The following is a 12,662-nucleotide window of genomic DNA, read 5'->3' as shown; positions in this document are numbered from 1 at the left end:
TCTCACCTCACCATGGATTTGTTCCGGCTGGGCTGGCATCCGCCGGCGTGGGAGGCGTTCCGGACAGACTGCATCCGGCATCGTCTTAGTATAACTGGCGTTATCTTTAGTTAATACCGTAACGCTTCGGCATCGTATGCTCCATACTCATAAGTTGGCTGTTTATCGGCCGGCCGTCTCTCTCTCCCTTATATCCCATTCACCTTTCAGGCGATCGTTAAAGAGGAGAAGACTACCTCCACTATCTTCACGCTTGACCCAGCTGAGGCACGGCGAGAACTGAGAAGCGGCGCTCCATTTCCAGGGCCAACCAGTGAAGTTCTCCCCCACCACGACGTTCCTGGGCATCACCCTCGATAGGAGCCTCACCTTCACGGGACATGTGAAGACGATCAAGGCCAAGATGCTCCAAAGGAACAACGTCCTCCGGGCCATCAGCGGCACGACGTAAGGCTGCTCACCGTCTGATCTGCGCAGCACATATCTCGCCTTCTCTCGCGCCTGCGCCGACTACGCCGCCGGTGCTTGGATGCCCGGCCTCAGCGAGTCTGGCCTGAGGGAGCTGGAAACGGTGCAAAGACAGGGGTGCAGGACAATCACCGGATGTGTCAGATCCACACCAGTGGACGCCCTGGCCAGAGAGGCGGATCTCCTGCCTTTCTCGGCGCGGCGGAGGCAGTTGGCGGCTGTGGCGATGGAGCGCCACTCCCGGGACCTACCAGGCGACCCTGTGCAGCGGATCCTCCTCCCTGAGAACCGCCCCCGGCAACGTCTGCGCTATGACAGAGGATGGGCACGGACGGGCCAAGAGATATCCAAAGACGCCGGCCTAGACGACTTCCCACGCGAGCCGTTCCTGGTGGTTGCCAGCACCCCTCCCTGGGAGTCACCGCCACCTCCAACGGTCCTCTTCCACACTGGACTTGTGAGGCCGCTACCGCAAAACGCCCCCGCCGAACAGCGACGGACTGCCGCCGAGGAGACGCTAGCCGGACTGCCGAACCCGGACGTCCAGGCTTTCACGGACGGCTCGGCCACAGCCGGCACAGAACGAGGCGGAGCAGGGGCAGTCGTCTATAGGAGCGGCAGGGAAGTGAAGAGGATCCGAGCGCCAGCGGGGCGCTTCACGTCGAGCTACACAGCGGAGCTTCTCGCTCTACGAGAGACACTCAAATACATCGAGTCCATCCTCACCGATCAAGACCCTGCACTCAATATCCAGCTGTGCACCGACTCCCTATCATCCCTCATGCGTCTGAGGGAAGGCCCGGCCAACCAGACTGAACGGGTCGCTGACCAAGTCTGGCTATCCCTCCGGCGACTAGGACGACGCCACCGCGTGGACCTTCAGTGGGTTCCCGGTCACGCGGGAGTCGCCGGCAACGAGATCGCCGATGCCGTGGCCAGGGAGGCCGCTGAGCTGCCGCAGGACGGGACACCCATCACCTTCGCGGCGGCCAAGAGCCTGCTGAAGCGCCACGTGAGCAGAGAGTGGGTGGAGAGCACGCGCCACTCCCGACCGGCGCCCGCGACCCGCCCGCACCTAAGCCACGACTACCACGATGTCGTCGGCCCGGGCAGGGTCAGGCTGGCAGACAGGCTCGGCCTGTCTAGGAGAGAGGGCACCGCTCTGGCGCGCCTCCGGACCGGCCACTCTCCTGCCCTGCAAGCTTACCGTCACTTCATCGGGGCGGAGGAGGACGATGGGTGCCCGACCTGCGACGGCGGAGTCAGGGAGGACGCGGAACACTTTCTGACGTCGTGCCCCGCGACGGCCCGCGTCCGTCACGACGTTTTCGGAAGAGAGGACCCGACGCTGCGGGAGGTCTTCGCTGACCCATGCCGGGTTATCGAGTTCCTGCGGCGCCTGGGCCGACTATAGAGCGCCCACGGCGCTGGACACTCTGGCGGGGTGCTGGGTTCTCCGGCCCTACCCGGCGTCTGAGTCCGCCGGAACCCGCCCGGGGGCCTGCTGCCCTCCCTGCGCGGACGTCGCAAGTGTCGCCCCCGAGGGGGGCTGGGGCCCTCACGGGCCCCCCCATGTGGGCCCACCGGGCCCGACGGCCGGAACGACAACAACAACAACAACAATCGTTAAAGAGAGAGGAGACGGTCGACGAGGTCACCCGTTCCGTGCTTCTATCCTCAGGATACTGAAATCCTTCTCCTCCACGCCGCAACCCCCCTCCGGGCTGGACAGGCAACTTTATCTCATGCGGGCTGCTCCCTTGGAGCGGCACCGCTGCTCCTGAGGGAGCACACCCCGTAGCCGGGTGCAGTGAGTGCCTTGGGGCTGGGTGGCCTGTCCTCTGGACGGGCTCAGCCCCGGCGACTCACTAGGGTGCCTGCCCAGACCAATGTCTCCCCCTAATTCCTATCATCCTTCCGGCTCTGCAATGGTCTTGTCTGACCGAAAGGGCCTAACCCAACAAAACAAAACAAAATCGACGAGGTAAGGAAATGAAGGTAAGTAAAACCAACGCAGATGGTTGGAGGGGTGGGTGGAGGAAACGTGCTCAGCAGCGACCGCTGCTGGTCCGCTTCACTCGCCCGGGCCGCGTTGAGTGGACCTCAGCCGTCCCGCTCACGGCCGGCCCGCTGGCATGACGTCACGAACCCTCCGGCGAGGTCAGGTCGGGTCACCGCTCGACAGTGCCGGCCGGCGTGGCTCTAAGAGGCCAACTGAGGATACGCGTTTGAGCAAGGATGCGACGTTACCATTAACCCGCGCCCTGCTGGGGGGGGGGGGTGTTTGAACACCCCCCCCCCCTTGTGGTTTTTTCGCGAATATCTCAAAAACGGCGGCGCGGAGCGCCGCCGTTTTTGGTACACCTTATCATACATCAATTCTACACATGTTGTGAAAATTTCAGACCAAGGTCATTCAAGGTCAGGTCACCAGGTCACTTGAAATGACCTCACCTCATAAAAAATTTCAATGTCTGTCATAGCTACACCGAGTGACCGATCGCTTTGAAACTTTCAGCGATTGCTAAGAGCAATAGCATGTACAAAATGTATATCTCAGAATTTTGATATCGATGACCTAAGGTCAGGTCAATTTTGCGACCTCCCCATTATAAGTCAATGGGAGAAAATTGAAATGCGCCTCTTTTGGATGAAAGACATTATAAACACTCCCAAACACCGAATTACAAGTGGTTTAGACACACTGAACTTGAAAATGGTGTCCGTGACCCTTGTTTATGCCCTGAGGTCATCTTAGGTCACGAATGGTATCTAACAGTTTTTCGCAAATAACTTTTGATAGAGGCATGCTAGAGCGATGAAAACTCCTTAGATGTGTTCAGCTCGACGATACGGATCGACTGATATGCAACATGACCCTTTCCGGTCAGGTCATGACCTTGACCTGAGGTCAAATTTTCAAGTTGACCTTTCAAGGTCAAGTTATAGTTCATTCGATGCGTCTTGACGAGAGGAACACGATGCCGGTAAAAGTAAGCTCGTACAAGGCTTGGGTCAAAAGTTATTGCAGAAAAACTGTTTCCGAAAAAAATCGGTTATTTTTGCAGTTTTTGCCCCCTGCAGGCAAAACCGTTGACGTAAGGTCAAATCTGAGAGAATTACCCAGAAAGGGCGTTAATAGGGCTATCGAATGCGCTTTTCCGCGGCGCTGTAGCTCTATTGGTTCCCGAGTTATGCGTTGGCTTCTTGGAAATTTTCGACATTCGACCTGGAAATCGGCGAAATTTTGCCTTCAATGACCTCTGGTGACCTGACCTTTGACCTGACCAAAAAAATTGACCGAAGTGATTTCGTCATTATTTTTTACGCTCTTTCGAACGCCGCCTTCCGCGTATCGCTACGTGGCCCAGGAGCCGAGTTACAAGGGGGGGGGTGTTCAAACACCCCCCCAGCAGGGCGTGGAAATCCAGGACCCCCAGCAGGGCGCGGGTTAAAGGGAGATAATGAGCTTTCTTTTTTCTTGAATAAAAATTACTCGACATCTATACTATTTCTACTGTAGTTTCTATAAAATATGAAAATTTCCTAGCACATTTTCGTATGTGAAAAAGGTTTTTATTTTTGCAAAAAAGAAGCAGTACCTACTTGCAGTACTTGTAACACCCACCGAAATGCGTTGTCCTTCTCTATAAAAAAGTCGCAGTATATGGCGCTTTTGTTTCAAACAGCGACGCTTGGTTTTTTGTTTATGTTATCGCCTTGTCGTTGCTTGGTTGTAAGGATTCTAATTTGAATTAGAGTTAATTCGGTTTAGAATTAATTAGATTCTAATTCGGGGGTACATAGTGCCTACTCTTCTTTGTTTCGGCATGCGGCATGCGGCACAAATGAACGGCATGCGCCAGAAACGCAGCCAAATCTTGCGATTGCGACTACGAAATTCATTATTTTGGCGTCAGAGCCTGAAGCGAAAAATACAAGCATATTTATTTCAAAAAGACTTCAGGTTTGTCGAACGGTGTTATGAGAATTTTGATAACAGTACTGCATAAGTTTTTCAGTGATGCCGCAAAAGTGTTGTATCTATCCTCTTTTATTGTGCAGTCGGCGGGACCGATTCAAAATTGAGTCGTTGCTACTAAAATAGCAGCATATGGCGTCAGATGATGAACAGGAAAAATAGTTGCGTAAATTTAGACATAAACCACCCCCAAACCATGAATATCTTTTGAAGGCACTATAGACGACCATTAACTAACTAGATGTGATGAAGATCAAATGTAAGGAATACGCTCATATTACAAAATTACATGCAAGTACCAAAAAGTGATGTAAGTACTTATTCAACGGTCATTTTCAGCGCTCCCCGCTAACGTGACTTCAAGTTGAGATATTTGCGGCAAGGTACCGAATTGAGCAAAATGGTTTTAATTTACATTATAACTTGTTGTGTTTTGTCAGAAAATGGTCCTAACTCAGATTTTGTGGAAAAAGGTCATTATCTCCCTTTAACCCGCGCCGTGCTGGTGGCCTGAACTTTCCGCCGAGTGCTGGGGGGGGGGGGGGCGTTTTCACGCCCCCCCATCTAACTCGGCTCCTGGGCCACGTAGCAACACGCGGTAAGCGGCAATCGAAAGAGCGTCAAAAATAAGGACGAAAACACTTCGGTCATTTTTTGGGTCAGGTCAAAGGTCAGGTCACCAGAGGTCACCAAAGGTAAAATGTTGACTATTTCAACATTTTGGAAACTGCCAACGGCTATCTCGGGAACCGATAGAGCTACAGCGCCGCGGAAAAGCGCATTCGATAGCCCTTTTACAGACCTTTCTGAGTAATGTTCTCAGATTTGACCTCAGGTCAACGGTTTAGCCTCCAGAGGGCAAAAACTCCTAAAATAGCCGTTTTTACGAAAAACGTTTTTTCGTCAATAACTTTTGACTCATAAGCGCCATGACATTACTTTTGCCAGCATCGTGTTCCTCTCGTCGAGACGCGTCGAATGAACTATTTGTTGACCTTAAAAGGTCATTTTGAAAATTTGACCTCAGGTCAAGGTCATGACCTGACCGAAAAGGGTCATGTTGCATATCAGTCGATCCGTATCGTCGAGCTGAACACATCTGACGTGTTTTCACCGCTCTAGCACGTCTCTATCAAAAGTTATAGCAAAAAAACTGCTGGCGACCGTTCATGACCTGAGATGACCTCAGGGGCACACAGAGGGGTCACAGGTGCATTTTTCCTATTCAGTGTGTCATGTTTACCTATGAACCGATGTTTGAGAGCGTTTTGAACGATATTCGTCCAAAAGAGGCGCATTTCAATTTTCTCCCATTGACTTATAATGGAGAGGTCGCAAAATTGACCTGACCTTAGGTCACAGATATCAAAAATCCGAGATATACATTTTATACATACTGTTACTCATATCAATCGCTGAAAGTTTCAAAGTGATCGTTCAGTCGGTGTAGCTATAGCGAGCCTTTGAACTTTTTCTGAGGTAAGGTCACTTGACGTGACCTGGTGACCTGACCTTGAACGGCCTAGGTCTGAAATTTTCACAACATGTGCGGAAATGATGTAGGAACACGTGTACCAAAAACGGCGGCGCTGCGCGCCGCCGTTTTTGAGATATTCGCGAAAAACCTGAGGGGGGGGGGCGTAAAAACGCCCCCCCCCAGCACGGCGCGGGTTAACGGGCATTTGAAAGGGCCTCCGCACTCCTGGTGCCGACGGGGTGGCCCAGCAAGCACCTGTTGCTGATAATTTGTATTTTGTAAGTTCGATCATTAAGGGACATGGTAACCCTCGCCCGTATGGGGGAGGGGTCGAACGGACCCCCTCAGTTTTTTTTTGCGAATAACTCGCGTAAAAAGCAGCTGATCGCAACGAAGCTTCCAGTACCCTCGCGTTATTCAATTTTACACCTGCCCAGAAAATTTCATGACCCTGACCCTGACCTTTGATCTGTGATCTACTTATCGAGACCATGTTTGGCCGGAATCGCGATTCGGCGCATGTCGGCTCGCATTGGCGGCGCGTTTCCAGTCTTTTCGTGGCTTCAAGCGTTCAAACATGTGATATGATGTTGCCCCCATGCATTGGTTCACTTTTTCGAATTTTACATGTTTCTATACTAGTTTTTTTAGACGAATTCGAATTTAGCAACCATTTGAACATTTACGAAGTAGCTTTCGTACCTTCGTAACATGGTACGAAGATGCCAGAAGGTGACACCTACGAATACCCGGCAGCACCCCTACTGGTTGACCTGACCTGACCTGACCTGACCCGACCTGTTCAAATGCATGAATACAGCATCTGTGATCAACACTAACATGATATTTTTATGTTGGTAAAACTGCCCACTGGAAGGTCAACCACTGAACTAGGACCTTCGGGTATCATCGGCTTTCTCTCGTTAAAGGCGACACGCTCGTTTTTCCGCTAGCTCGATCAGGGGCCAAACGGCAAGGGGAGGTCTAACGGACGCAGGCCTAACGGACGCCCCCCCCCCCCCACCCCTATGCGTTGGCGGCTGGCAAAACACCAATACGGGCGAGGGTTAACTTAGCCAGTTATAGGGCTAACATGACATGGCGACGTGATACAAGGTGACTTGGGGCCTAACCAGCCGAATCGCAGCCCACATTCTCCCCTTATCCTCTCATTCTACACATAAGAAGAAGGGCACTTCCGCCAATTAGTTGCCCGTATTGGCGTTTTGCTAGCCGCTACTTACGGGGGGGGCGGGTCGGGGGGGGGGGAGTCCAACGGACTCCCCAGGCGTTCAGCCCCCTATTGAGCTTTGGTTTCGCGGATAAAATGAGCGTGTTGTCTTCTCTTGTAACTTCGTAAGTCATTGGTTGACCTTCCAGCCAAAACTTCTTAACCTGCGCACCGATGGGTTCACATATCAAAGGTTATTGTGGTCAGGGTCATGAAATGTTCGGAGTATGTGTAATCTTATTAATTCGAGGGTATTGCATGTCTTGACGCAATTGACTGTTTTTATTCGCGAAAAAAAAAACAAGGGGCTCATCCGACCTCCCCCCCCCCCATGCGTGTATACCGATACGACCCATGTGTAATTTTAACCGTATTGCTTGCTTGGAACAGTGAGTGGATCGACTTGCCCCGTACCTCACTGTTCCCTCTCCACAGTTCTGTAGTTATGCATGGACATAGACGTAATTTATCTCTGAAGATAACCGTTAGCGTCGTTGCTATGAGCTAGGGCCAGTGTCCCGTTCAGAGACGACCTTGGCAGCCTGCCGTGTCCGTTTGCAGTGTTGTCGGCGGGGCGGCTGCCGGCCGGCTGTTGTCTAGCCAAGGTGACCCGCGGGCCGCAACGGGCAGTGGCCTGCACGGCCACCGGTGTCATGGTCCCAGCATAGGCCTGCATCGGCGGAGCAGGGTAGGTAGGTATGTAGGGGAGAGTGGGGATAACTGGGACGGAGGAGAAGTGGGACACCTTCAATATCTGGATGACCGATTGGACAAACAATTTTGTTTTTGCATATTTTCTCATGAATTTAGTCGGGGCACGTCACAACCAGCGGTTTCCTTTTCCGGTTGCCCGTCTGAGATATTGAGTTGGGGTCTAAAATGTGATTTTTTTAGCATTGTACTCTAATTTAATTGGCCGTTTACTCAGCGATGTGAAATGTTCAGGCCGTTCACCTTTGGATGTCAGTGAAGTCATCTTAATTATGCAGAAACATTTTTTATGTATCTGTTATACTTTTGTGTGGGAGAGCAATTGAAATAAAAATGACGACTTGGGGAGAACAAGGATAACGTGCCTAAACCTTGTCCCAGTTCTCCCGCATGCAAATGCACGGGAAAATGTTCCAAGATACTCAGTGCTGTCAGTGTAGTTCAAAAAAGATAATCGATGTGATTTCTTTAAGTGTCAATTATTAAAACACCTTCTTCTTTGTGATGGGTCATCAAATTTTAATTGTATTTCATTTAAATCACATTTCTTGACCAGTCCCAGTTCTCCCCATCATTTGTCCCACTTCTGGACGTGTCCCAGTTCACCCCATTGTCAACCTTTCCTAAAATTTAAATTTGAGAAGTAACACGTGAACAAACACGCATAAAAACAGTAAAGAATGAAGTAGAAATAAACTGTTTACCAGTAAATTCAATCAATTTACTTAAATCTTCAATACCTATTCTATTTTTTACGATTTTTCAAAGTTGACGTCAAAATAATGTCCCACTTCCCCCCGGTCTCCTCTACATGAGCGGCATCGGCGCTTCAGACATGTACGGACGGCCCGGCGTCCATTCTGCTATGCTATGCCACCATTCTGCACCATACTCTATGCCACCATATCACATAGTTAACATAGATTCAATTTTATTGGGCCTAAGATAAAAACTGCTCGTTTTTTTTTAGAAATCGAGGTTTTAATGGCGTGATATTGGGAGCTTCGACCGAAGATGGCATATGTTCAAAAACCGAGGGGTCCGTTCGACCCTCCCCACATAACTGAAAGGGACACTTAAAGACCCTCCCACCTTAAAAGGGTTCACAAAGTTCTCAAAGAGGGAAAATGAATATCTGTCAAATTTCACCGAAAAATATTCACTGTTTTTTAAACATTTTTTTTCTTGGGGGGTGATTTGTGATTTGTGACATGTGATTTGATGTTGTAACCTGAGGTGAAGCCTCCGATGTTTTTATGACACCGTTTAGAAGCAATACTTTATTTTCTCTTTAATTAAGTGCGACAAATGTTGCGCGCAAGGCAGTAGGTATATACTACCACAACAACAGTTGTTTGCCAAGGTTGTATTACAAAATTACTTAACTGCCTGTCTCAAATAGCCTAATAGGGTGGGGCTATTTAACCCTCGCCGGTACGGGGGGGTTGATGCAACCCCCTAAGGTTCTTCGCGAATAACTCGCAAAAAAGCGGCCGATCGCGACGAAACTTTCAGTACCATTGCATTAATCAATTTTACACCTACCCTGAAAATTTCATAACCCTGACCCAAACGACATTTGACGTGTAACCTCTTTTCCGAGACCATGTTTGGCAGGAATCGCGATTCGGCGTATGTCGGCTCGCATTAGCCGCGCGCTTCCAAGCTTTTCGTGGTTTCAAACGTTCAAACATGTGATTTGATGTTGCTCCCATGCATTTGGATGGATGTCAAGGTCACCTAAAGGTCAGGTCAGGTGATTGACCTTTGGTGACCTCGGTCCACTTTTTCGAGTTTTACATGTTCAGGCTAGTTTTTGGAGCTGAATTCGAATTTAGCAACCATTTGAACATTTACGAAGTAGCTTTGGTGCCTTCATAACATGTTACGAAGCTGTCAGAGGCGGTTGGCATGTACTACGAATACCCGTCACGACCCCTTCTGGTTGACCTGACCTGACCTGACCCGACCTGGTCTAAGTATGCTCAATGACATCATCTGTGATCAGAACTAACACGATATCCGTGGTCAGCACCCCGAAAACCCCTATATCACGGACACACTTTACGGACTTTCTAACAGGTCCCGATTTCACCGACTTTTGGGTCATTGACCTGACCTGGAAGGTCAACCGATAACCTAGCCCCTAGGACCTTGAACTTGGGTATCATCGGCTTTCTCTCGTGACGGGCAACACGCTTGTTTTTTCCGCGAAGCTCTAGCTCGATCAGGGGCCAAACGCGAGGAGGGGGGGGGGGGGGGGTTCGTACCAACCCTTGTGCCGTCGAAGGACGCAAAATGGCCTGTGCCGGCGTGGCTTAAGACAGTTTTAGTTACAAGGAAATTGAAGAAAATCGGTAACGCTAGGAATAATATTTTAACCCTCGCCGGACCTATTGGTTTTCTACATACGCGCCGGCCGAAGGGGGGGGGGGGTACGACCCCCCTCGCCGTTTCGCCCCTGGTGAAGCTAGCGCGTTGCGGAAAAAACGAGCGTGTGCGCCGTTACGAGACGCAGAGATCGATACCAGATTTTAAGGTCCTAGGTCAACCGGTGACCTTTGAGGTCAGGTCAAGTGCCCCAAAGTACAATTCAGTTTTTGTTAAATAACTTCGCCAAAACTGCCGCAGACCCGCAATTTTGTCAGCATCGTGTTCGCCTTGCTCAGGCGCGTCGAATGATGTACTTTTTGTTTGTGCCAGGTCAACTTAGGGTGTTGACCTCAGGTCACAGTCAGGTCAGCGCACCCAGGTTACGAAGTTGGTCGAAATAGGTCATGTCGCATATCATTCAATTCGGCAGGTCTTCCTGAGTCCATTGGTGGCTTTCCCGTCTCGCTAGCTCAATTGGATCGGGATTCATTGGCGAAAAACTAATATGGCATTGATGACGTCATAAATGACGTCACGCAAGGTCAACATTGCAAGAGTGATGCAACTAAGCTTGCAAGGAGCGCATCAAATCACGATTCTGTGTGCTTGAGATAGTTAGAGATCGTTCCCGGCGCCAGAATAGCAGTTTTCATTTTCCCCATTGACTTATAATGGTGAGGTCACAAAAATGACCTGACCTCATATGACCTTTAGGAAAAATCCGAGAAATACAAGCTGTGAGACTCGTAATGGATAATGGATCCTGCAAGTTTCATTTCCCTGTGAAAGCTCCTCTGGCAGTGAAGGCGTTGCGAAGTTGCGACATCTGAAGACCGTGCAGAAGTTCACTTATGACGAGACAGGTCAGTGACTTGACCTGACCCGAAAATGCGGTTGGTGTCAAAAGATCTGGCTTGAATCAAAGGTCCGGTATGCCAAGTTTCAGCTCTCCCCTCGGCCGGCGAGGGTTAAACGCCAGGAGATTGGAAACAAAATTTTGATCCTTCTGGCAAAAAATGTTTTGGCAAAGACTGCTATATGTCCTTTATATTAACCCGCGCACCGACGATAAGATATGCACCAAATTAGAACCGACGGGGGGGGGGCGGTTAACCCCCCCCCCCCCGAGATCTAAAAAATAAAGCAAGATATGGCCAGTTTTTTATTTCCAACTCAATAGTGTTGGTAATAAGACCATCAGGTACGGTTTAGGCCACTTTCTGGTGGACGTCAGGTCAAGGTCAGGTCAAAAAAGGTCAAATTTCAAAGTTGATATTTTTGCATAAAATGGGTATTGTTTCGATGCAGCTCGTCACAAAGAGTCTAATGGTGGTCGTTGTTTTGCGCTACGAGGTCTAGAATTGCTAAAAATTGAGTTTGAAAATTTGACGTCATCAATTTTGAACAGTTTTTTGCTATAACTTGGTTAAAGAAGGTGTATCGATCTCAAATTTAATATGCAGATAGAAGGTGGTAGGGACTATCACATATCTTCCGTTTTCTTTTTAATTAAAAAAACTTTTTGGATTTTTCGGCTACTATATTCAAAAAATATATTTATTGATTTCTGGGGGTCAAAATCCAAAAATTTTAACAATCTGAGATAGCAGTTTTGTTGCCTTCTAAATTCTACGCCTTTTATGCTGAAACATTTTTCTGTATCTCTAAAGCTGTAGGCCTGACAGCTCTTCTCGCGAAACCTTTTTTTTGGTCGAAAATGGCAGAAATGACGTCACTCTGACGTCATTAGCGTCCAACCTATCATAGCCTTAGGAAAAAATTTTGGTCACAATGTGCAATAGCTACTCACGGGAGGGTACTGAAAGTTTTGTGCCGATCGGCGCAGCGGTTCTCGAGATATATCGAAAAAACTAAAGGGGGGGGGGGCAAAAAAATGCCCCCCGCCACCGCCTGGAAGGTTAAGTTGTGGGATCCACAGATCCTCGTCCTTAGTTTGTCGTCAGTTCCTATGGAGTCATAGCTCATTGATAATTTTCCATGTGGAATCTAATGGGATCCACTGAGATCCACTGTACTGATAGATCTGAAAAGTCATCTGAAAAGCTTCAGATGTCTAACCACTTCCTACGGACAGCAGCCGCGCCCTCGACGCTGTGATTCGGGGCGCAGCTGCCGGGTACCGGTTCGGGGCCGGATCTGCAGCACCTCGCCGGCGCCACGTGTCTGCGGAGTCGGCGGCGGCTCTGGGACGGGCCCGCAGCCCCAGGGCAACGACCGTTTGCATCACCCATGGCTTGGTGCATGTTTGTCTACAGTCTGCACCGTTCACAAATCACAATAACAACCAGACAGAGTACGGAGAAAAGAGCGGGTGCATTGACCGGTGCTTGACACTGGCAGCCCGTGACGGCTGAAATAACGTGACGGCTGTTAGTATTGCTGGAAAACATAACATACAT

The 12,662-nt window shown here is 49.7% G+C and overlaps 1 protein-coding gene across 1 annotated transcript; it reads left to right on the top strand.

Moving 5' to 3' along the window:
* Nucleotides 1–12: 12 nt before the first annotated feature.
* On the top strand, nt 13–1,882 carry LOC122381916. The gene is made up of 3 exons (XM_043366701.1): nt 13–47; nt 361–447; nt 478–1,882. The coding sequence occupies exons 1-3, from the start codon at nt 13–15 to the stop codon at nt 1,880–1,882; spliced, it is 1,527 nt and encodes a 508-aa protein (XP_043222636.1).
* The last annotated feature ends 10,780 nt before the right edge of the window (nt 1,883–12,662 follow it).

Source organism: Amphibalanus amphitrite, unplaced genomic scaffold, assembly GCF_019059575.1.
Source record: "Amphibalanus amphitrite isolate SeventyFive unplaced genomic scaffold, NRLGWU_Aamphi_draft 000130F_arrow, whole genome shotgun sequence".
Classification (NCBI taxonomy): Eukaryota; Metazoa; Arthropoda; class Thecostraca; order Balanomorpha; family Balanidae; genus Amphibalanus; species Amphibalanus amphitrite.
This window is presented reverse-complemented; position numbering and strand designations above follow the sequence as displayed.